The sequence below is a fragment of the Aplidium turbinatum genome, chromosome 3 (assembly GCF_918807975.1).
Source record: "Aplidium turbinatum chromosome 3, kaAplTurb1.1, whole genome shotgun sequence".
Classification (NCBI taxonomy): Eukaryota; Metazoa; Chordata; class Ascidiacea; order Aplousobranchia; family Polyclinidae; genus Aplidium; species Aplidium turbinatum.
In genome coordinates this window covers 41,356,329-41,380,234 of record NC_137474.1, presented here as the reverse complement: position 1 = coordinate 41,380,234, position 23,906 = coordinate 41,356,329, and the positions used below count along the sequence as shown (strand labels likewise).

At 38.3% G+C, this 23,906-nt stretch overlaps 1 protein-coding gene across 1 annotated transcript; it reads left to right on the top strand.

Moving 5' to 3' along the window:
* Positions 1-5,469: 5,469 nt before the first annotated feature.
* LOC145767070 (protein lin-7 homolog C-like) lies at positions 5,470-14,294 on the top strand. The gene is made up of 4 exons (XM_082578815.1): positions 5,470-5,608; positions 6,681-6,833; positions 9,074-9,283; positions 11,617-14,294. The coding sequence occupies exons 1-4, from the start codon at positions 5,534-5,536 to the stop codon at positions 11,785-11,787; spliced, it is 609 nt and encodes a 202-aa protein (XP_082434941.1). The 5' UTR covers positions 5,470-5,533; the 3' UTR covers positions 11,788-14,294.
* The last annotated feature ends 9,612 nt before the right edge of the window (positions 14,295-23,906 follow it).

Sequence of the window (23,906 nt, the reverse complement as noted above, 5' to 3'; positions counted from 1 at the left end):
TCATGTTGCACCATCTAATGCATCTTCTTGAAGAAGTCAATTGCATTGATTGACGAAACGTACGAAAATGGTTGTTATCGTTTTCATGACAGTGTAGCTGTTAATAGTGTTAGGTAACCTGCGTAACTGTAATGTGTCAATGACAGTAGTCTATGCACGCGCTTTAGTGCATTCAATGCTGTGCTGGTGTGTGTAGAGCCAGAGTTTAATGAATACCGTATATTATATGTTCGCAAACCTGCAATAAACTTATATTTTCAACTACAATAGTCATGTATGCTTTTTGCGCATTAAAATGCAGTGGAACAGTTACGAGCAACCTATTTGTGCAAAAATAGTTGTTTGCTACAATCGCCCTTCTCCCAACAACGCCTGAAATCGCCTTCGCGTCCCGATACTCACTATGTCCCCGCTTGACACGCATCAATAAACCTGCTTTTTCCACCTAGACCTGCTCATGGTGTCCTAACTAAATTGTGTACCCGCAGGCTACGTCCTTTCAAATACCTTTTTTTTTTAATTGCATCAATATAGCTGACTTCTTGCTTGGTCTAGCTAGGTTAGCTTTTTTTCTGGTGACTGCAGCATAAATGTTTCTCTCTCTCTCTTTCTGTTTGTCAACCTAATCAGTAATCTTTACATGAACGCAAGGAAAAACGGAAGAATTTTTGCTTTTGAATTTAGAATGTTGTAAAAAATGGCGTCTGCAAGGTAAAAATATTGTGTTAGCAGACACACTGTAGTCAGGCCCGGATTTAGGGAGGACAGAGGGTGCAGGTGCCCCGGGGCCTCCGACTTTTTAAAGGGCCCCCTACTTGGGAAAAAATTTTGTGTTATATTTTTTTCTTTCAGTATTTGAAGTTTCTTCAAAATGCTGTGCAGTGCTGGATCAATGCTACTGTAGACGTAGAGGTAAATTTTCGCGCCGAAGGCGCAAAATTTTTTTTGCACGGGGGTCCCCCGATCTAAAAGTGCCCCGGGCCCCCATCAGCTAAATCCGGCCCTGACTGTAATGAATAAAAGCTGGTAAAATGTCAATACCACTGAATAGTTTTCAAAGCAGCAAAGGGGAAAATTGATTCACCGGCATCTGGCAACATAAAGTTTTGGGGCGATAAAAGTTTCAGAATTGTACTAGTCAAGTTGTTCTGTCAATGGTCAACTTGTAGGTATTGACTTGTGTTGACAAAGTTCAATCTTAAATAAGAAAGTCGATTGATCAAAACAGACTAGGCTTCTATGTACGATAGGTAGGGTTAGTTTGGTTGTTTTCTTTCCATAGTGAAAAAAATTTGATTAACTGCCAACCCAATAAATCGCGTGTTTGTGGAGGGGAAGACTTCGTTCTCGACAGACAGACAGGCCACACCCTCGACATGACGATTAATTCATGGCCTGTATAATCAAAATTGGTTGATGATGATGATGGTAAAAGCAGTAGGCTATTCGGAGCTGGTACCATATACAAGTCCCCCCCCCACCACCCTTGGCAACTCATGACAAAGAGGAATTGACCAAAACATGTGAATTGAAGTGTGTGAACAGTAAAGCAAAGGTAAAGTACCGTAGTTTCACCCTATATGTTTGGTTGAGTCCTATCTTTGTCATGAGTTGCCAAGGGGGGGGGGGGGGGACTTGGGATGCAACCTACGGTAGTTCGTACCCTCAGTTCGTACCCTGAAAAATTGAAAGAAAATATTTAAAAAAGCGGAAGTCGCTGATCACAGTTGCCGCAAACATTTTAAAATTTTCCCTCTGAAAAGATCGAGAGAAAGATAGCACAAAGCCGAAGTCGCTGATCGCAGTTTCCGCTAACCCTAACCGTAACCTTCACCCTAACGCTAACCTTCGCTGATCGCAGTTTCCGCAAACATTTTCCGTAGTTTCCGCTAACACTTACCCTAACTTTAGAGTAATCTATGCTCTAACCCTAACTCTCGCAACCTAACCGGAAATTTTAAAATAGATAAAATGTTTGCGGAAACTGCAGAGAAACGGAAACTGCGATCAGCGACTTCGGCTTTGTTCTATTTTTTTCTCTCGATCTTTTCAGTTTGTTTTTTTGCAGAAACACCCTAAATCTTAACCCTTTTAAAATGTTTGCGGAAACTCTGATCAACCCTAACCCTTTTAAAATGTTTGCGGAAACTGCAATCAGCGACTTCGGCAAACTCTTAGGATCATTACCAGAAATTTTAAAATGTTTGCGGAAGCTGCGGAAAAACGGAAACTATGATCAGCGATGTTCTATTTTTTTCTCTCTCGATCTTTTCAGTTTGTTTGCTTGCAGATACCTATACTCTGATACCCTATCCCAAGACGATCGCCTTACCCTAACTACCGATACTCCGATACCCTAACCTTGCGGAAACTTCGATCAGTGACTTCGGCTTTTTTTAATTTTTTCTCTCGATCTTTTCAAGGTACAAACTGACGGTACGAATTGTTCATGGTACATACGAATGGATGCAACCTAGTTCGTACCCTGATTAGTTCGGACCCTCAGTTCGTACCCTAAAAAGATCGAAAGAAAAAATTAAAAAAAGCGGAAGTCGCTGATCGCAGTTTCCGCAAACATTTTAAAATTTTCCCCCTGAAAAGATCGAGAGAAAGATAGCACAAAGCCGAAGTCGCTGATTGCAGTTTCCGCTAACCTTAACCATAGGCTAATCTATGCTCTAACCCTAACCCTCGCTGATCGCAGTTTCCGCAAACATTTTCCATAGATTCCGCTAACCGCAGTTTCCGCTAACCTTTACCCTAACTCTAACCATAGATTAATTTATGCTCTAACCCTAACCCTCGCTGATCGCAGTTTCCGAAAACATTTTTCCGCAGTTTCCGCTAACCTTTACCCTAACCCTAACTATAGAGCAATTTATGCTCTAACCCTAACCCTCGCTGATTGCAGTTTCCGCAAACATTTTTCCGCAGTTTCCGCTAACCTTTACCCTAACTATAGAGCAATCTATGCTCTAACCCTAACCCTCGCTGATCGCAGTTTCCGCAAACATTTTTCAGCAGTTTTGCTAACCGCAGTTTCGGCTAACCTTAACTCTAATCATCGAGTAATCTATGCTCTGCTCTAACCCTCGCTGATCGCAGTTTCCGCAAATATTTTTCCGCAGTTCCGCGGTTTCCGCTAACCCTAGCCCTCGAGTTTGTTTGCGGAAACTCCGATCAGCGACTTCGGCTTTGTGCTATTAAACTGCGATCAGCGACTTCGCCTTTTTTTAATTTTTTCTCTCGATCTTTTCAGGGTACGAACTGAGGGTCCGAACTGTTCAGGGTACGAACTAGGTTGCACCCCATACGAATCAGGTTGCACCTGGGGACTTGTATACCAGCTCCGGTGTAACGGTCCAGGAGTTACTGCGGTCTGAAAGTTACCGTAACTTCTGGACCGCGTATACGCGGTCTGAAAGTTGCTGCCAGTCCAGAAGTTACTAAAACAGGGTATTCAGATTTGACGCTTGCAGCAGATTTGTATAAATGATTTCAACATTGGAAACATGTTGAACATGAAGACTTATCCACTATTGCATCTTAACAACATGATTTCCAGCAGAAACGTAATTGGGAATAAAGTGAAAATAAGATGAAAGTTAAAAGATGAGTTTTGTACCAGAAATTGTTGCTGTTTTGGAATGAAATTTGAATTTGTAACCTAACAATTTACGTAGGCTATCATTTTAACCTGATTTGTTTGTACTATACCATTTGAAGTTGTGTCCGTGCCGTACGTGCGTTGGAAAATAAATTTGCATGGGGAGGTGATTGACTAGATGACCACTTAGCCTATAGTCTTTTGCTGTCATCCTGATTGTGCTATAATGCAACCTACGATTCACAATGTAGTAGGCTATTATGAGTGTTTTATTGACTCATTGTAGGCTATATGGCTCTGTTGAAACAAATAATTTAATTGATCATCGCTCCAAACATTTCAAATCGTTGCTATACGTGAATCGGTGGCATTTAATAAGCTACAGGCCTTAATATATCGTGCAAAGTTTGCATTTGAAGGCTGACTTGTTAGCCGCTGGTCTTGAGTTGTAGTTGACGAACATAGTCTTTGACTATATTTTATGTAGGCCTATTTCATGAAAGTTAAACCAAAGTTTTCTAGTGAATAAAGCACTGAGCCTATTTTTGGTCTGGTTTTTCATAACTACCGTTTTGAAGAAATATAAAGTAACTTAGGCTACATGTAGGCCAACCGATAGTCAAAACGCCATCAACCTTCAGTGAGTAGGCTATCACAGTCTCACACGCGGGGAAGGCTTTAGCTTTTACGAAAGTGTTGAACACTTTGAGATTCCAATGAATTTCCGTTGGACTCCCATCGAAAACACGTGGCACGAAACTTAAAGTCTAGAATTATGGTTTCGTGGTGAGAATATTTATCCTTGGGATTCATATCTTTCGCATAGCCTACTTGCAGAGGGTTTAATCTACTGACCAAGTGAAGTTTTAGTCCATTTACAAGTTTTCCCAAAAGAATTTCGAAACAGCTCACCCACTTACAATAGCAGTAACTTTTGGACTGCTTCTGCGGCGTTGCAGTCTGGAAGTTACTGTCAGTCCAAAAGTTACCAGCGGTGCCCGCGTTTTCGCAATCAATAGAAAAGCGAAAATTGTTTTAACTAAGTGTAACAAATTCATTGCTCTCAAACTAATGCAAGCTTTTCAGTTAACATTACAAAATACTTATAATTATTAATCTGATCTTTTGAGAGGTTAAAAATTTAATTATTTTTCAAAACAAAATTAAATAAAATTTAAATGAAATATTTGGCAACTCTTGTAACTTTTGGCATGCAGTAACTCTTGGACTGCTACACCGGCTATTCAAGAGCTCTGTGGCATGAACTTGTGGTGCGATACTGATAAACCCAGCCTTCTGAATGAAACAAGTGTCATTGCTTTGGATAGCAGCTGACTTTGGTGACCTTTTGGCCTTTCGCTGCCATCCTTGCTGTGTGATTATTTTGTTTATTGTGTTGTTTATATTTTTGTTTAGGCTGTGGCTATATTTACACTCTATAGTGTAATAATAGCCTCAATAGCGTTGCCATATAAGGAATTCTGCCCTAATTTGAGAAAAATTTAAAGTTGTAATGTTGAAAACAAAAACTTGTAGCCTATTGTAGAATTTTTTTTAGTCCTGTGCAAAGATCAAAACCTTAACCTTATTCCTAACTCTAACCCTTACCTTAACCCTTCCTAACTTTAATCTTAACTCTGGCAACACTTGATTGTAAGCATGGCAACAAGTGTGTAAATATAACCACTTTGTTTTGTTTATTTGCCAGCAAAAAAAAGCTGAACTGTTGTCAATAATTGCTGCACTTGACTGCAGAGAAACAAAACAGACTGCAAATGTTTCAAAGTAGATATGTAGGCTACCGTAGTGAATCTAATAACCTAAGTTTTATTCATGTGTAAGTTATAGCCTGTCTTATTTAAGGTTTCCATATTTTTCCATAAATTGTTCATCAGCCAGACTAGTCTATAACTTACTGACTTTAACATGTCTACAACATCTGAACCTTTATCTTTGGAGCGTGATATTGCAAGAGCATGCGAGCTTATTGACATTTTGAAGGTAAGCTAATTATGGAGTTTTCTGATTAGGCTTACCGTATTAGGCTTTACTGTAGTAGTTATGATAAATAGTAAGAAATTTGAAAAAAAGCTTTTAAATATATATGTATTCTTCCCAATTTTAGATGATATCAGTATCTTGAAGTTCAATTTTCTTGAAAGGATCAGATATTAATAATGTTACTGTACTATAAAATTTCAAGAGTTTAAAGCAGGGTTTTTGAATCGTAACCTACTATGAAATCTTTTAGAAGCGCGACTCAAGATATTATTCATGAAAAGTAACAAACGGCAGATGAAAGTATTAAAACCCACACAGTTGAAATTATCTTACGCAGAATCGAAACATATACATACAATATATATAGTGTTTTTACAACTTACCGGTATAGCTTTCCTATTTTCTAACTTTAAACCCTGAAAGTTAGTGTTTAGGACAAGAAAAAAGCAAAGGAAAGGTGTACAAGTCTGTTTTTTTTTTTCGCTGAGACTTTTCGGTCATTTGTCCGAAATGACTTGAAAAAACTTGATCAATTTGATTTATGTTGGTCATCATCATCATAATCCATCGTCGGTTTGTTCCCCACTAGTGGGGGTGGCCGATAGGTCATTTTTAGTCATTTTTGGTCATATATAGTCAATTGATAGTCAATTGACTATATATTTTTTCGGACATTTTGACCAAATTGACTATATTTTTTTCGGACATTTTGCTAAAAAATCGATCAATGACCGATAAATGATTGAAAAAAAAAACCCAGGTACAAGTGAAGGCATAAAATAGCTTTGAGATGTCTTTTGTCTTTAATGCATGAGCAATTGTGAAATTGTTTTGCGGCCTGCATGCGGGCCGCAGGTTTGTCACCTCTGGTTTATATCAAGTGTGGGCAAACTGCGTCTCGCTAGCCGCATGCGGTTCGCCGACATCTTATTATAATCATCTGTACCGGTACTGAATTTAATAATTATGAAGTGAAATGATAGTTTTTAGACCAGATTTCTTTTTATTTCTAAGCCTTAATTTTATTTTGCATATCATGATTTTCAATTTCTGTTTTGGGTTTGTTTTACAGTCAAATGGTCAGGTACCAACACAAAAGTTGGAAAAACTGCAAGCTGTTCTTCGCAGTGAATTTTTAAAAGCTGTTCGTGAAGTTTATGAACATGTTTATGAAACTGTGGATATTTCTGGAAGTCCTGAAATAGCAGCAAATGCAACAGCAAAGGTATTATTTAAACATTGTGATTTTCTTTACATTTGTAGACCAGTGGCGTACCGTGACCACTTTGACAGGGTGTTCAGTGACGGCAGAGCAACAGCGGGGGGTCTGGGGGGCCTCCCCCAGAAAATTTTTAAAATTAACATTGAATTTGGTGCGTTCTGAGAGCATTTTCAGCACAAATTCTGAACATGAACAGAACTGACAAAAATAATGTTGTCGGAATGGAGAAGAATACAAAAATAGATATTTATTTGACAGCGCCTAGCCGCCTATTGAATGAAAGACTTAATAATATCAAACATTAAGTTGCATTTATTTCTAAAGTCAAATACTTCAGTTCAGTTTTTATCATTTTGTTCATTGGCTTCACATTTTAATATATATATATTATATACCGTACCGGTGGTACACCCAAGACGAAACAAACATAGGCAATAATAATTAATGTGAGACAAACCAGAAGACACAGAAAGCGACTTTGAGTCAGCTGGCACCTGCTACATGCTACAAAGGGTGTTCAGTTTGATATTGATTTTGATTTAGTTTGATTTTGATTTAGTTCAAAAGGTATATCTTGGGGTGTTCAGTGCACACCTTGAACACCCTGAATATACGCCACTGTTGTAGACAGGGGTGTTCAATTTCGATTATTTGAATATTCGAAATTCAATTTATTTTTGATTTCCGAATTTCGATTTCGAATATCACAACTATTCACCACACTGCAAAATGTGATTTTATTGAAAGAAACGACATGAAAATTCGCTAGAAAACGCAAAAAAAAGCGATGAAAATTTGCGAAAAAAGAACACAAAATAACGTCTACAGCTCCAGGCCCATGTTGGTGTTTAAGAACACAAGCGACATGGTCACCCATCAGTCGGGATCTCAGCTTCGTGACAGTCAGGCCAGCTTTTGAAAACGATCGCTCTGCTGAAGCCGAGGTCGCTGGGATCCCAAACACTTCAAGTTCATTTTCACAGCGAGCGATTCACTGCCGCGACATTTCACTGCAGAGGCTTCGACTCGAAAGCGACATCGATTATGTTTTCAAGCGCATAAAGCTAAACGCACACTCCGTCTACGTAGCAAATTATGTTGTTTTTGGGTGTATTCAATATCTGATGACATTGAATCGACACGAAATGGTAGATTTTTGCTATGCCCCAGGCAGCAAAATCAGTCATTTTTACATTGATTCAACGTCTGCAGACATTAAATCAATGTAAAAATGACAGATTCTGTTGTTGGATTGTAGCATCGCAACTCGTTCTAGTGATTATTTATCGCGAAGCTGTTGCGGTTTGCATTCAAAAAGTGTTTTCCTGCTGCCGATTGCTAGTTCATCTATTGTTTTATGTATCAATTATTCAATACAGCATAAAAAGTTGCCCCCACACAGAAATATGCGTGGGGGCCTGGCCGGGGGCCAGGGGGACATCGCCCCCCTGAAAAAATTTCGCTCCCCCCCCTTGGCAAAATCTCAACATTCTCGAGCAACAGCTACAATTATAATGATTTTGACCATTTAAATTTTTTCGGCCCCCCCTAAAAAAAGTTGACCCCCCCTTGCTCTGCGGTCTGGCTACGGCTCTGCCCCCACGGCTTAGGTGCCTATGGATTCGGTAAAAAATGGATAAAACTGCGACAAAGCTCAGCTTACACTTTCTGCTATTGCACAACCTAGCTATCTTCATTCATGAGAGAAATTTGTGAAATTTGACATTAAAAATGCCAACCTGGCATCCCTGGTGCAGGACTGGCCGTTGGACCCGCGAGAGCGTGTGATAGTCACGTGATCGACGATGCGCATGCGTCGAAGTCTTTTTTCGCTTGCAAAATGTGACAAGACAGATTTCACGCCACTCGAGTTACTTTCAACCGCGTTCAGCCGAAAGGGCGGCTATAATTTCGAATATGTCCGATAAGAAAAACGAATTTCGAATATCACCTTAATCGAAATCGAATCGAAAATCGAAATTGAACACCCCTATTTGTAGTGTAGATAACCAATCGTGTTCAATTAGTGTTTATCACATAATCCATCCCTTGCATTTGCGTAGTTAAGTTTGTTTCGACCCGACAGGGTGTTGAACCCCCACTTACTGATTTAGAGGCAGAAACTCCAACCACTACGAACAGAGTTTGGTGTGATATTCACTGCTAGATGTTTCAGATTTTCATACTTATGATTTTCGTAGTTAAATTGTTCATAATACGACATTTTAAACATATGTTTTAAGGCAACAGTAGCAGCATTTGCCGCCAGTGAAGGTCATGCACACCCCAGGGTTATTGAACTTCCTAAAACAGAGGAAGGACTGGGTTTTAATGTTATGGGTGGAAAAGAACAAAATTCCCCCATCTATATATCTCGGATTATACCAAGTGGTGTCGCTGACAGACATGGCGCTCTTAAAAGAGGGGATCAGCTGCTTTCTGTCAATGGAGTGGTAAGTACATACAGTTTAAACATGAGGTGCTGTTTTTGTTTGTGGAAATTTTTTTAGCTGTTAAAATATTTTTCAGTCTTATATGTTAAATACAATTGGAATTGGGGAAAAAAACATGTGCACTGTGCAGTGTTGCTTTTTAACTTTATTAAATTTATTTTCTTTGTGTGGTGTCGTAGTAAAAGAGTTAAAACCTCATCCTATAACAGTAGCCTTTGTGCTGTTGTTCTGCTTATTATAATACTTGTAATCAAAACCCCGTATACCAGTTTGAAAAGAAGTAATGCTTATATTATGACTGTGGTAAAGAGCTCACTTTGTGATTCAATACTGGTTTACTTGACCTTTATTAGTTACAATAAATCTAACTAGAGATGTACCGATACCAATATTTTGGCCGATACCGAAATCACTTTTTTAGGCCGATACCGATATTTGGCCGATACTTTAGTGTTACAAAAGAAGCAATTTTGGTATTTGCAAGTAATTACATCAAATGCTAAGTTTTACCTTATTTGCATAAAACTATTAAAAAAAGCTTATAATATGCCAATTCAAAGCTTTTTTTAATAGTTTTATGCAAATAAGGTAAAACTTAAAGCACAAGATCAAAAGTAAAACCACAAGGTCTTGTGCTAAAACACAAGCCGTGGCCCGTGGCACCACCGCGACTGACGCAGTGACAAATTAGTCTAAAACCAAAAAATCCCCTAAATTCAAAATTAGTTGTGTTCAAGTTTGGCACTTACAATAAATAAATTCCAAAATACGCCACAAAACCAACCAACTTTGGAAATTTATAGAGCAGCAAAGGGAACTTCAAATGGGCAGCATTAGGTGCCAAAAGGGGCATTATTACGTCATTATGAGTGACAATGGACGGGTTTGGAAGTCCTTGGCACTTGAAGATTCAAGAATCCAATCCCAACTCAACGTTGTGTCATAATAGTAGGTTTTAGTAATGAAAGGCCACCGTGATTGAGAACTGGAGTATAAGGGAAGAAACATTACATCGTAATTGGGGTATGAAGGGTTTGCGCAAACTCTCCAAATAGGCTATCGTAATTGATAATAAGATGTAAAATGTAAACCAAGTCATTTGTGTAGTCGTACAAAAACTATTCGACAAGTAATGTGCAACCTAAGGGGCAAGGGCGGTAGGCACTTTAACAGACTGATATCCCATTGAACCACGAACCATCAACCAATCAGAAGCTACGCTGTTCATGACGTCATAAAGGTTGCGTTTCTCGGAACAAAAGGAAAATGCAACTTCCCACCACTGCTATTGGTCTTGTTTGTTGTGTAATTACCAAAAAAAGTTTAAAGCAATAATCAACTCTCTGGCTAAATGCTGAAATGGTCACAATTGGACGGACAACCTAACATCTGATGGTTCGGGTTCGTTCAATTGGATATCAGTATGTCAAAGGTCCTACCCCTAAGGGCGCTTGTCGTCTGGTTGAGAAGCTTTTGCCAGGCCAAGACTACCCAGGTAGCAAAAATGTATAATTTTGCATCGTGTTTACGTTGCTAAACGTTTAAAAAACCCATGTAACTTGGTTGTTTTTAGTAAGCTGGTTCTATTAGTTTGTGATTTAATTTCCACCTTTCGTTGTAATAAACTCACCAAGCTTAAACAATGTCCATGGTAAGTAGGCAGCGCAACGAACTCCCACAGCCACAGTTATCACCACTTGCTGCTGACAAGTCAAAGAACATCTATGTCTTGATGTTGCCTATTTGCGTTACATTTATTTTTTATAGTGATACTTGCTCTTTGCTATTTCTGTTACGTTTAAATGATGTCACGTTATTATGCCCATTTGAGATATAATAATTTAATTCATGACGTTGTATGGATGAAAAACTTTTACAAGTTTTATACTCTGCTGAGAGTAAAAAAGAAACACAAATGATAAATATTGGAGAAGTTGAGTCTCCTTACACAACTTAAGAATCGAACAACGCAAAACTGCTGAAACAAAACGTTTTGTTTTTAAAAGTGAAAGAATCACTGTCAGCAACCAATGTTAAAACGTGCGCGCAAGAAGTCATGGGAGTGTGACTATCAAAAATTTGAACAGGTTGTTATTTTTCTACATCAATGTGACGTTAGTTGCTACTTTAAAAAAGTTATATCTTTGCTTCTGTAGAAAATCCGCAGCAAACGCCTTTTTTACGTATTTAGTAGCAGCCACAATATCGGCCAAATTTTGCCGATACCGATACTAAAAAAATGGCCGATATCACCGATACCGATATATCGGTACATCTCTAAATCTAACAAATATTTTCTCATTATTGTGTTGATCAAAGTGCTTTGATTTTAGTCGGTCGAGGGTGAATGCCACGAAAAGGCAGTTGATCTTTTGAAAGCCGCACAAGGTAGCGTGAAGCTTGTAGTGCGATACACTCCGAAGGTTCTCGAAGAAATGGAGAACCGTTTTGAGCGGATGAGGCTGTCAAGGAAAGAACACCAACGGCATTCCGGCTCAACTTAGAGCAGTTTCTGTTAAAAACTTTCAAGAAATTTCACTTATTGACTTCGTTCGTCACTTGTCCCTTGTAGTTGTTGATTATCTGGCATTTGCTTGGGCTGAAAATTTGTACAGTATTTTTTTCTTGATTGTGATTTGTGAATCATGACTGCAATTAGCTATTAACACATATATTCGTTATATAGTGCATACTTGATTTTTAAATAATGGGCCTTTGCTTCTAGTAAGGTTAACTGTTAAACACAGCTTTGTTTAAACATGCTGTGTATTGTACTGTAGCCGAAATTTGATTCTGCGAAAACTAATACTGACGATCTGTTTCACTAAGCCCATGTTAAAAAATAAGCTGCTGTTCTGGACACATCTCCGCGTTGAATTTGAAACAAGCGAAAGAAATTGTCGAAGTATGTTATTGTTGCCACGAGCATTAGCGGTTGCACTACAGCATGGTTGCTATTTTGGAACAAGGGAACATAGACAGCCTTCCCCCCGCTAGTCCTGATACTTGTGCTGCAATCATATCATCAGCTATCCACCTAAAAAAATGACCCTTTTTACATTGATTCAACGCTTGCAAAAGTTTAAATCATTGTCAATAGGACTAATTTGTTAGCTGGACAGCTTTTTACTGAATGGTTTAGCCTTACTGCTTTCCGATAGATAGACGTACGAGAGATGTTTTTGTGTTATATCTTAGTTTTATGGTGCCAAGCCCATGGGCGCCGATCCCTATAGGACAGCGGGGACATGTCCCCACCATCTTTTTACATGTCCCCGCCATTTTTTTACATTATTTTTATAACGTAAAAGGGAAAATATTAACCAAATGTCACAATTTTAAAATCTATTGAAAGGAGGGGACAACATTTTTGCTTTATGCGAGGAAACCCCGACCGTAGTAGAAATGTTTTATTATGCGGGGAAAGTTTCCCTCCTCAACTTCAAACACCAGAGACGAAATATCGGTCAGAGTATTTTGCAGTCATTGACGGCGGCAAGAAAAATCTTACTGACTATTTCAATTCGACCGATCTCGAGCACTACAAAATTCTGGAAGAATCACTCTTTAGTGGAAAGCTACAATTACATGTGGGCGGTAGACGATTATCCTGAGTTCTCTGACACAGAGTCCCTTGCACAAGAACTATGCCTCTTTCGAAAGCAAGACAACTGAAAGTCGTTGAAAGATTTTTGAATGACATTCAAGAAGATGCCATCTCATATCACCAGCCAGCTCGTGTTCAGCTGAACGTTCATTTTTAATTTTGCGACATGTCAAAACTTGGTTACGATCTACCATGACACAGGAACGGCGAAATCATGGAATGATCTGCCATGTGCACACCAAAGTTGGAATTCGATCGACCTCCATGACCTCTCCAAGGACTTCGTTTTTAATTTGCCGGAGACTTGTTGCCGAGTGTTTGGACGTCTGCTGTCAAATAGAGACTGTGGTCCAATGCTGACAATTAAAATATATATACATCGCATTTTGCTTGTACCTACCGTAGGCAGGCCCGGATTTAGGGGGGCTGCAGGTGTCCCGAGCCCCAGACTTTTGAGTTTTGGCCCCCTACATGGACAAAATGTGATTTTGTGTTTGTTTTTTTTCTTTCAGCCTGTGAAGTTTCTGCACAATGCTGTGCAGTGTAGTGCTGGAATAATGATACTGTAGACATAGAGGTGGCTTTTCGCGCCGTGGGCGCAAAAAAATTTTTTGCACGGGGGCCCCCCGATGTAAAAGTGCCCCGGCCCCCCCATCAGCTAAATCCAGCCCTGACTGTAGGCCTAGGCTATTTGTTTGTTTGAAACAGATCCCCGATTTTTCTAGCTGGTTTTGCTCGTCGCCCCTTCCTACCTTTTCGAGTAAATGTCCCCACCAATTTTAGAGAGCGATCGGCGCCCATGGCCAAGCCAGTTCCAGTCCACATAGACAGCTTTTGTTTTTGATGAGAATGCTTCTTCGTATCGTCCGGTGCTGCAAAAAAATTGCAAATTTAGCTACGCCCAGTGCGAAGTTTATGCCTACTGTCTTTGTGCGCTTACAATCGTCTGTTGTAACTGATTGGTTCTCTTCTCACAACCGAGTTTATGCGTTGGTTTATGGCAGTGTTGTTAGAAGGATTTTTGTCGTGCCAGAGCCGTTATTATATGACGTAATCCCACTCGGATATGGTGTCCTGTTGGAGGCTGTTAGGCTGTTGCATAGCCCAGCAGTGACTTCTTAGTTAACCAGAAGCAATGCCCTCGGTTTGCAAGTCCCGATATATATTTTTTATTTTTTCAATTGTGACGTCACGCGCAAATGTTCAAACTTTAGCATATTTTATTTGCCTAACTCCTGTTCACCAATAACCAACTCTGGTCGACCGCCATCCTGGACTAACACGTATCATTCGTGAATCTTCATTAAAAAAACAAAAACAACTAAATTTAAAGGCTGTCGGAATGTGCTTTTCCATGTCTTATTCTTTTGTATAGCCTATTGAGGAATAAAACAGAAAACCTGATGTTTGTCAACTACTGATAGCCTTGAACACATTGGTGGGCCTATTCGCTCTTGGATATAAAAGTTTAGTCGTTTGCTAAAACTGACTGTTGCAACATACGTGCAAGTCAACAGCTGAGCGTTAAAACTTAAGACTTGTGATTTTTTAATTTGTGTAGTAAAGGCAGCAATCTTGTTTTACAAATCAATCAATCAATGTTTTATTTGTCAGTTCAGTTCTTTTTATTTCTGACCATCATATTAAAACAATACACGTCAGCATAGCAAAGGTCGAGAAAAGGGTAGAAGCGACAAAACGCGAACGTTAAAACGTGCTTGAGACCGAAGTAAGTTATTGAGTTGAAAGAAATTTGGCACGGTCGCAACACCTTCAGAAAAATTTAAGATATAAAGGGAAAAGAAAATGTTACAAAGCAAAAACAACATATATTTAGGCTATAGCTTTATTAGCCCACATAGCTTTAGCTGATATATTTAAGATTTGTATGGACAGTTGCTATGAAGATCGGCCATGGTGCGTTATCAAGAGTGCTGATGGTCGTAAGGGGAACACGTCTTGATGCGTTTAGGTACATGTTTGAAATATGCAATTAATATAGCCTACACAATGCAAAGTTACACAAGTTCCCATACCGACAGGGAGACAACGAAACGACCATACGGTCTACTATAGTCAATTGCCACCCTACGGAAATGACGACAAAGGGATAAAATATATCAAAGAAGACAAGACCCTATGTCTATGGTTCATTGAGAAAACTCAGATTTTGTTAATTTCAGTTGTGCTTCGATTAGCCTACTACGAGTGTAGCCTATAGAGTTGAAACGTAGCCATTTCGTCTAGTTTACTGCAACTTTCGCAAATTAATGTTGTCTGATTGAAAAAGCTGTTTTGAGAGCTAAAATCCTGGCTGGCAGTTTCACATAGGCTACTTGCATAAGCTTTAAACCACTGACGCAGCTTCGGTCACCGAAATTGGTAGAGTGAAGTCAGGCGCGGATTTATGGGGGGGGGGCCCGGGCCCCCCCCGAAATTTTGTGAAAAATTGTATGTTTCCGCAACACATGGTTTGATATGCTTCTAAACAGCTGATATTAGTCCCTCGGCATCACAATTGATGAAAACGGTTGTTTTAATGTCTATTTTCTAGCATATCGAATATGTCGTAGTATCATTGTTCACATCTGTTTAGCTTTTTCTTTCTTTTTAATTGATTTTCAAATTTTCTGGCCCCCCCCGAAAAAAACTCTTAGATTCGCGCCTGAGTGATGTTAATTGTTGAGGTGGTTATCTGAATAATTCCATTCACTAGGTGCCGCTGAATGGAAAGGTGTTCTTGAAAACATAGCATCTTTTCACAAATTGGGACTAGGTGGGCAAATTTTAAAAAAAGGGCACTTTTTGGGCGAGAGTTATGTTAAAAAGGGCACTTTTCGCGCGTAAATGATGGGAAAAAGGGCATTTTTTCCCGAGCGTAAACTATGTAGCCTAAGCTTAAAAATGTAGATTTCTCAGGCAAATTGTTGGTAAAAAGGCATATTATACCTGGACCAGGGTGGTCTAAACCCTGGCACGCGGGCCGCATGCGGCCCGCGAACACTTTGTGCATGCCGGAATTATCAGTGCTAAATCCAAGGTATAAAAATACATCTGCGTTTCATAAATACATTACATTCGCCACAACCCTAAATAAGTCGGGCATAATCTGGTCAATAGGTAACTATGAGGGAACAATGTCGGTTTGTGACGACACAAACGTGAGTTGATATTTTGCTTTTGTTGCTAGCAGTGCTTCCACTTTGGTGGTAATTACCACAATTGTGGAATTTTCTTCATGCTTGTGGTAAAAATGTGGTAATGAAAAATTTGTGGTAATTTAGTGGTAATATGGAAATTTTGTGTGGAAATGTTGCCAAATTGTGGAAATTATAAATTTTGAAAATTTGACATAAAATACTACGGTATCAATGAATAAGAGCATTTAAACTGTTGTCTTCCGAAATTGAACAGATATATATGCAAAAAACTACTTATAATAGCATGCGACTAGCATGTTCCGCTGTTTTCGGTTTGATTTTGGAATGTGTCCTGACCTTTGACTTTGAACGTAGTCGTAGGGTGACCATGTGATCATATTCATAGTCAAGATGTCTTTCAGATTCTACAGTAGCTGCGGTGTCAAGTACAGTACTTTGCTTACATATTTCGGACGTTTTAATAACAGTTAATGACCGGTACTGTTAATTAACTGAGTACAGTAGTTGTTTTAGACCTTATTTTACACTATATAGTGTAAATATAGCCAAATAATAGCGTTGCCAGATAAGGAATTTTGTCCCAATTTGAAGAAAATTTAAAGCTGTTGAAAACAAAAACTTGCATATTTTGGAATTTGTTTTAGTTCTAGGTAAAGATCAAAACCCTAACCTTATTTTTAAGTCTAACCCTTACTTTAACCCTTGCTAACTTTAATCTTAACTCTGGCAACACCGGATTGTAACCATGGCAACAAGTGGGTAAAAATAGCTAGTTGTTCAGTTGTTGTTCAGTTGTTTTTTTATTTCTGACCATCATATCAAAACAATACACATCAACATAGCTAAGGTCAAGAAAAGGGTAGAAGCGACAAAACGCGAACGTTAAAACGTGCTTGTGATCGAAGTAAGTTATTGAGTTGAAAAAAATTTGGCACGGTCGCAACACCTTCAGAAAAATTTAAGATATAAAGGGAAAATAAAAAATGTTACAAAACAAATAAACATATATAGGCTATAACTTTATTAGCCTACATAACTTTAGCTGATATATTGAAGATTTGTATGGACAGTTGCTATGAAGATCGGCCATGGTGCGTTATCAAGAGTGCTGATGGTCGTAAGGGGAACACGTCTTGATGCGTTTAGCTCATAGCAAAGAGCAAGGCAGGCAAAGAAAACCCCACAAAGAAATCCTACCACGGGCAAAGCCATTTCAAGCGCAACGCACCAGGCCTTGCACGACTCACAAAATAGATAGGCTATAACTTGACGACATGAAACAATGACAAAAAACAAATAAAATAAACTAGCAAAAAACAACATCATCATCTTGCGGAAATTCAATTATACCCAGGGAAGTTATGTCTTAAAGATATCAAGCGTGCTTTGATAAAAGTTGCGTTGATAAAGCGATAATTTTTGACCCCTGTCAGCTAAACTCGCCACTTCCACACCGATCCAACGTTGGCTAACGTTGAATTAATGCAAAAATGACAGTCATCGCCAGCTGGGATGTAGTAGTGGTATGTCCCAGTAATATGATAAATTTGGGTTACCGTATGTTTTACACGTTAAACCATATTAAAGTGACAAAAAATATCCAATTTGGCATATTACGTTAAAAAAAATAGATAAACAATCAGACAATAGCAGGGGTGGGCACAGTTGTTCAAAGAAAGAGCCGCTTGCGGATAAACCATAAACACCAGCGAGCCGCAAAATCAGTTGACACAAAATAACATAACAGCAATAAAAACACAATGATTGTTTATCCATATCAGTTTTGTACTTGACTCGCTAATCTCTGAAAGTTTGAACGATAAGTTGTTAATGCTGTGCGAATTAATTCTTCCAAGTGTTCATTTGTCAATGTTGCACGATGTTTTGATTTTACAAAGTTCATTACAGAGAATAAAGATTCACAACCATGGTCGTGCAGTGGTCTTTTTGTGTTCTGAATATTTATTCTCAGGAACCTGCAGATTTTTTCAAAAACTGATATTAATTAATTTAATTTGTCGCAGACATTTGTTGCCTGTCGGCGGGTTTTGTAACCGTTGGGTTGTATGCTAACTAGAGATTGAAAAATCGATGGCAAATCATTCCCAATATTGGTGTGTTCTACTACGAATTGAGTTCTTTTTATCCGTTTGATAACTTGAGGAAGTTAGGTAAAAGTACGGTACCGTTTATTCATAAAGCACAGCTTGTGAATGAACCTCAAAACTTCAGACTGCTAAGTTCTAAGCAGCGCCAGCACAGCACGTAAAAATAAATCATACCTAGCATAATTCTTGGTCTCAAAATTTCGTATAATCATGCTTATAGGCTCAATAATACTTTAATGTTAATTTCTTCCCAGAACAGACTGAGTGCTTTGGTCAGGCCAAGTTGAAGTCATACAAATACAACAGATTAGATTTATAAATTCTTACAAAAATGAATAGCCTAAGTAAGTTCTGGTGCTACTTCTAAGCTTCAACTAATCGCTGCTTAGTGACTTTACTAAACTTCCAATTGTTGCTGACTGAGCGCAAAATGAGCCAGGAGAGGCACAATGTTGCTTTTGCAACGTCACAATTCCATTGTTTAACAATGGCTACAGTAAAAGAGAGACTCCTTTTTGATCTTTGTATTGTGTTGCCTATTGGGCGCAAATTAGATTTTGAAGAAAGTGTTAGTCACAAACTTTAATTTATAGCAACCGATTTTTGCGCCCCTATCAATGTGGTGCCCACGACTCGAGCCATGCCTGCCATAACCTAGGTACGCCACTGCTTGGTTGACAGCGCGAGATAACATATTTAAAATAATCTTAATTTTTTTTGTAATATTACGATTCAATACAAGAGCCACAAAATATATGTTGAAGAGCCGCATGCGGCTCGCGAGCCGCAGTTTGCCCACCGTTGGACAATAGCATGACGATCCAGTCCAAGATATTGAAATAAAACAACTGGTTGGAGCACATGGCCACCGCTTCACCGAAAGATGGAGATTGGTCAAAAGGATAGAAAAACTTCTGCAGACTCTGTAGAACTTCTGTGGACAAAAAACACAAGAACCAGAAGGCCAGTAGGAGTACTTACAATCTTACTATTTTGCTAATAAATCTACACACATTGGCTAATCATTGCTGGGCAATAAAAAAAAAAAAAAAAAATATTAGTATGTTTGGTGCATGATGTAATACTTAGATGGGATTATTTCAAGGAAATAAAAGCCACTTTGTTAATGTAAAAGTAAGTCGAACTACGGTTAAAATCGGGAAGAAAATCACAGCAAAAAATGTGGTAATCTGAGGACAAATGTGGTAATACAAGTGGTAATCTAGCTTTGTAAAAGTGGAAGCACTGGTTGCTAGCACTTTCTCCGTTATGAAGCGATTAAAAAGCGACACGGGGAACAGAATGGCTGATGAAACCATAGATGAAACCCTGAATGCCTGCTTACGTCTGTCGACCACTGAATTTAAACCAGAGATCGACACTATATGCAAAAGCAAAAAACAACAAATTGTTTTGGTTTGCTAATTTGTTGACGTGTTATGTATCGTATCTTTTTTACTAGCTGAAAATCACTTTTTGAGTCGCAAGCAGAGATTAAAAAGTGAGTTATGCGTGCACCAAAACATTAGGTCGATCAGAACAGCAAACTCAGTCCTTTCATTGCAACTGTATTTTGTCAGCGACAAGATTTGTTAATGTTCATAGCCTGCGAAGAGTAAGAATATAGCTAAAACAGATCGAAATCTATAGAAAAGAAGTTCAAAATTGCAACCTAGTTAAGTTTTTATTTAACAACGTTTCTACTTTCATCAACGCGTTATCATTTCTCACTATGCGGCCCGTGAAGTTTTCCTCAGACCCTAATATCGCCCTTCATGTTCGCAGTCTTGGACCACCCTGACCTAGACTAAACATTTGAGACCCATAATTGATTCCTATATTCATCTCTGCCCACAATATTTTATAAATAATAATCTAATAAAATTTAATCTAGCGACATTTAGTTGATATACTTGAACAACTATGATAATAGTCATAAAAGAAACAACGATGATAATACAGTATATGAAACACAACTGCTAAGATATTACAATGAGTCGAATCTTTGCAGAATTAGATGATTCTAAAGAGCTGGTATTTTATTTTAATGAAAATCAGAAAACAAACTTCGGTAATTCAGACATTTAAAATCTCACACAAAATTTGAGGTAGCCTACTCACAACACAAATTGATAAATAAATAATAATTAATTAATCTGCTTGAATAGAACATTATAAGGAAATTATAAGTAAAGTCAAAGGTAGGCTGATAAATTCTAAATGTATGCTGAAGCTTTCCATTTATCTGTTCATGCTTTAACTTGGATCTAACTTAAACAAAAATTAAGTCTTAAAAATTGCCGACCTAGTTTCAAACTAGGTGGGCAAAGAAAGGGCTAGGGGGCAAGCAAAGGGACTAGGTGAGCAATTGCCCACCTAGTTTATATGTGAAAAGATGCTATGCTTGAAAAAGCTCTGGCTTAAGCGAGTATCCCAAGAGTCGAAACAATGAGGTTTGATCTTGCAGTTTCTTCGTTCGTAGTCAGCATGGGCGCCGATCGCTCTCTAAAATTGGTGGGGACATTTACTCGAAAAGGTAGGAAGGGGCGACGAGCAAAACCAGCTAGAAAAACCGGGGATCTGTTTCAAACAAACAAATAGCCTAGGCCTACAGTCAGGGCTGGATTTAGCTGATGGGGGGGCCGGGGCACTTTTACATCGGGGGGCCCCCGTGCAAAAAATTTTTTTGCGCCCACGGCGCGAAAAGCCACCTCTATGTCTACAGTATCATTATTCCAGCACTACACTGCACAGCATTGTGCAGAAACTTCACAGGCTGAAAGAAAAAAAACAAACACAAAATCACATTTTGTCCATGTAGGGGGCCAAAACTCAAAAGTCTGGGGCTCGGGACACCTGCAGCCCCCCTAAATCCGGGCCTGCCTACGGTAGGTACAAGCAAAATGCGATGTATATATATTTTAATTGTCAGCATTGGACCACAGTCTCTATTTGACAGCAGACGTCCAAACACTCGGCAACAAGTCTCCGGCAAATTAAAAACGAAGTCCTTGGAGAGGTCATGGAGGTCGATCGAATTCCAACTTTGGTGTGCACATGGCAGATCATTCCATGATTTCGCCGTTCCTGTGTCATGGTAGATCGTAACCAAGTTTTGACATGTCGCAAAATTAAAAATGAACGTTCAGCTGAACACGAGCTGGCTGGTGATATGAGATGGCATCTTCTTGAATGTCATTCAAAAATCTTTCAACGACTTTCAGTTGTCTTGCTTTCGAAAGAGGCATAGTTCTTGTGCAAGGGACTCTGTGTCAGAGAACTCAGGATAATCGTCTACCGCCCACATGTAATTGTAGCTTTCCACTAAAGAGTGATTCTTCCAGAATTTTGTAGTGCTCGAGATCGGTCGAATTGAAATAGTCAGTAAGATTTTTCTTGCCGCCGTCAATGACTGCAAAATACTCTGACCGATATTTCGTCTCTGGTGTTTGAAGTTGAGGAGGGAAACTTTCCCCGCATAATAAAACATTTCTACTACGGTCGGGGTTTCCTCGCATAAAGCAAAAATGTTGTCCCCTCCTTTCAATAGATTTTAAAATTGTGACATTTGGTTAATATTTTCCCTTTTACGTTATAAAAATAATGTAAAAAAATGGCGGGGACATGTAAAAAGATGGTGGGGACATGTAAAAAGATGGTGGGGACATGTCCCCGCTGTCCTATAGGGATCGGCGCCCATGGTAGTCAGACGCTTAATCAACTGAATTATCGTGGCGCAGGGGTAGGCTACAACATACGTATTGATTTTATACAAATTTTTGTTGTGTATTAACCCACCTTTTTCAAATTCGTCTTCCACTTCAAAAAATTCAAGGTTTTTGATATTAAAGAGAACTCCCTCCCAAGCAGATGAAACAAGTTTTTTTTTGAAATACTATCAACATCGAAGAAAACACAGTTTTAAAAACGGGTGAAGGTTTTCAAAAATCACTTGAAGCTTGCTACAAGCGGGCAATTGATGGAAAGGTGTTGGAGACAAGAAATTGCGTTTGGGACGTTTGCGCTACGGCAGTCAGGAAGTTCAACCAACGAAGTCTGGCAACACAGTAATAACTTACTCAAATTTGGGAAGGAAATTTTTAATAAATGAAAAGTGAGGGATGAGTTTTGATCGTTTTTAATCAAAACTGTTTCCGAAAACTTCTGAAAGTTTTATAACACCAATAATTTTTTCAAAACCTCAAGCTAGACCGATTTATCTCGCGCGTTTTGCTTGCAAGTCCAAAACAGTCAAATTTGTATCAGCATAGGTTCCTCTCACCTTCTTGATTCACCAGGTAAGTTACCTATTAGAATTAAAACATTGTCAACTTAAGCAATTTTAAATGTTTTAGTAAGCTATTGATTTTTAAGTTATTTTTATTTGATATATGTTTATGAAATTATCGAAAAGTCGTTCAGTATTTATGACGTCATTTTCATCCGGGACATTGTTATGGGAATTTCTTACGGTGTTGCCAAAATTTCTAGAATTCGTTACCTTTCTTTAATGATAAACGTCATATGACAAAAATCAATATGATAAAAATATTGCAAAATTGACATGGCCAAACTTACTAGAATATAAATTATTGCAATAAATTAAAATCCATTAAATAAATTGTTGAAAACTATCAAAGTTTTTCTTGCTCAAAGCGTTTGACAATTTTTTGTTATTCATGTTATTGGTGATCTATGTTTTTCAATGTTTTCAACAAATCTTAATTTTGAAGCTTTTTTTTTTTTTGCAAGAGAAAAGAATAGTAATGAAATTTGTGAAAGAAATTAATGTCCATTTGTTTCTATCTTATATTTATTTAATGTATAGTCAGATAACAAATAGATTGATTCAAAATTGTAAATTTTTGCCTGCACAATTTTTACTACTGCTTGATAGAATGCTTGCGACCGACTGAAAATGTTGTTTTGCATATAGTATGTTATTTTTCCTCTGTTTTCAAAACAACATGTTTGCTTGAAAGGCTATTCTTCATTGTTGTCAATTGAATTGCAAAAGAATCTACTTTTTCGAAATGTGTTTGATTAGATTAACCAGGCGTTTCAACTATTTTAATCCTATGTTTGATTTATGTTTATTTAATTTAAAGATTATAAAATTTTTTTGAATGTTTTTAGTAAACCAGTTTCACACTTTCTTAGTCTCAGCATTGAAAATTTTGAGCAACTTTTCATTGGCTGTCATGGCTGAAGAAACTTTGTCGTGAGTTTTGGGCAACTCTGATTTCATCTCTTTCTCAACCGTTACGTCACGGAGTTGTGGTCGACTGGTCCGCAGGTTGGGGATTGATGTTGTAATTTAATTAAATGGCGAGTGTGCACTGGGTTTTGTTCTGTTCGTTTGGTTTTGTTTTTCTGTTACATCAAACGCTGTGAGGAAGAAATTATTGCAACATTTTGTTGCAACTTTGGTGTCAGTTGACAAACACGCTCGGTGATGAGGTTGAATAGTCATGCTATAAATTATTAGCATATGTACGGTAGGTCATGATTTACTTTAAGCCACATTTCATTTTGGTAATGTGTGGACTGTGGATCACTTTGATGTTGTTGATGATGTTTGTTGTATCCAGGCCTATGCTTGCTTGTTGAGTGCTTGAATTGAATTAAGATGTCAAAAAAAGAATAAAAAAAGCAAGGCTGCTAATGTGTGTTTCCTCTTTCAAGCTAATCATTTTCTAACTTACCTTTGGTAAGCTATAATTCTGTCAGCACTAAAACCACATTAA

Coding starts and splice junctions, on each gene's coding strand:
- LOC145767070 (XM_082578815.1), top strand. CDS start 5,534: ATGTCTACAACATCTGAACCTTTATCTTTGGAGCGTGATATTGCAAGA. Junction 5,609..6,680: donor AGCTTATTGACATTTTGAAG/GTAAGCTAATTA, acceptor TTTGTTTTACAG/TCAAATGGTCAGGTACCAAC. Junction 6,834..9,073: donor CAGCAAATGCAACAGCAAAG/GTATTATTTAAA, acceptor ATATGTTTTAAG/GCAACAGTAGCAGCATTTGC.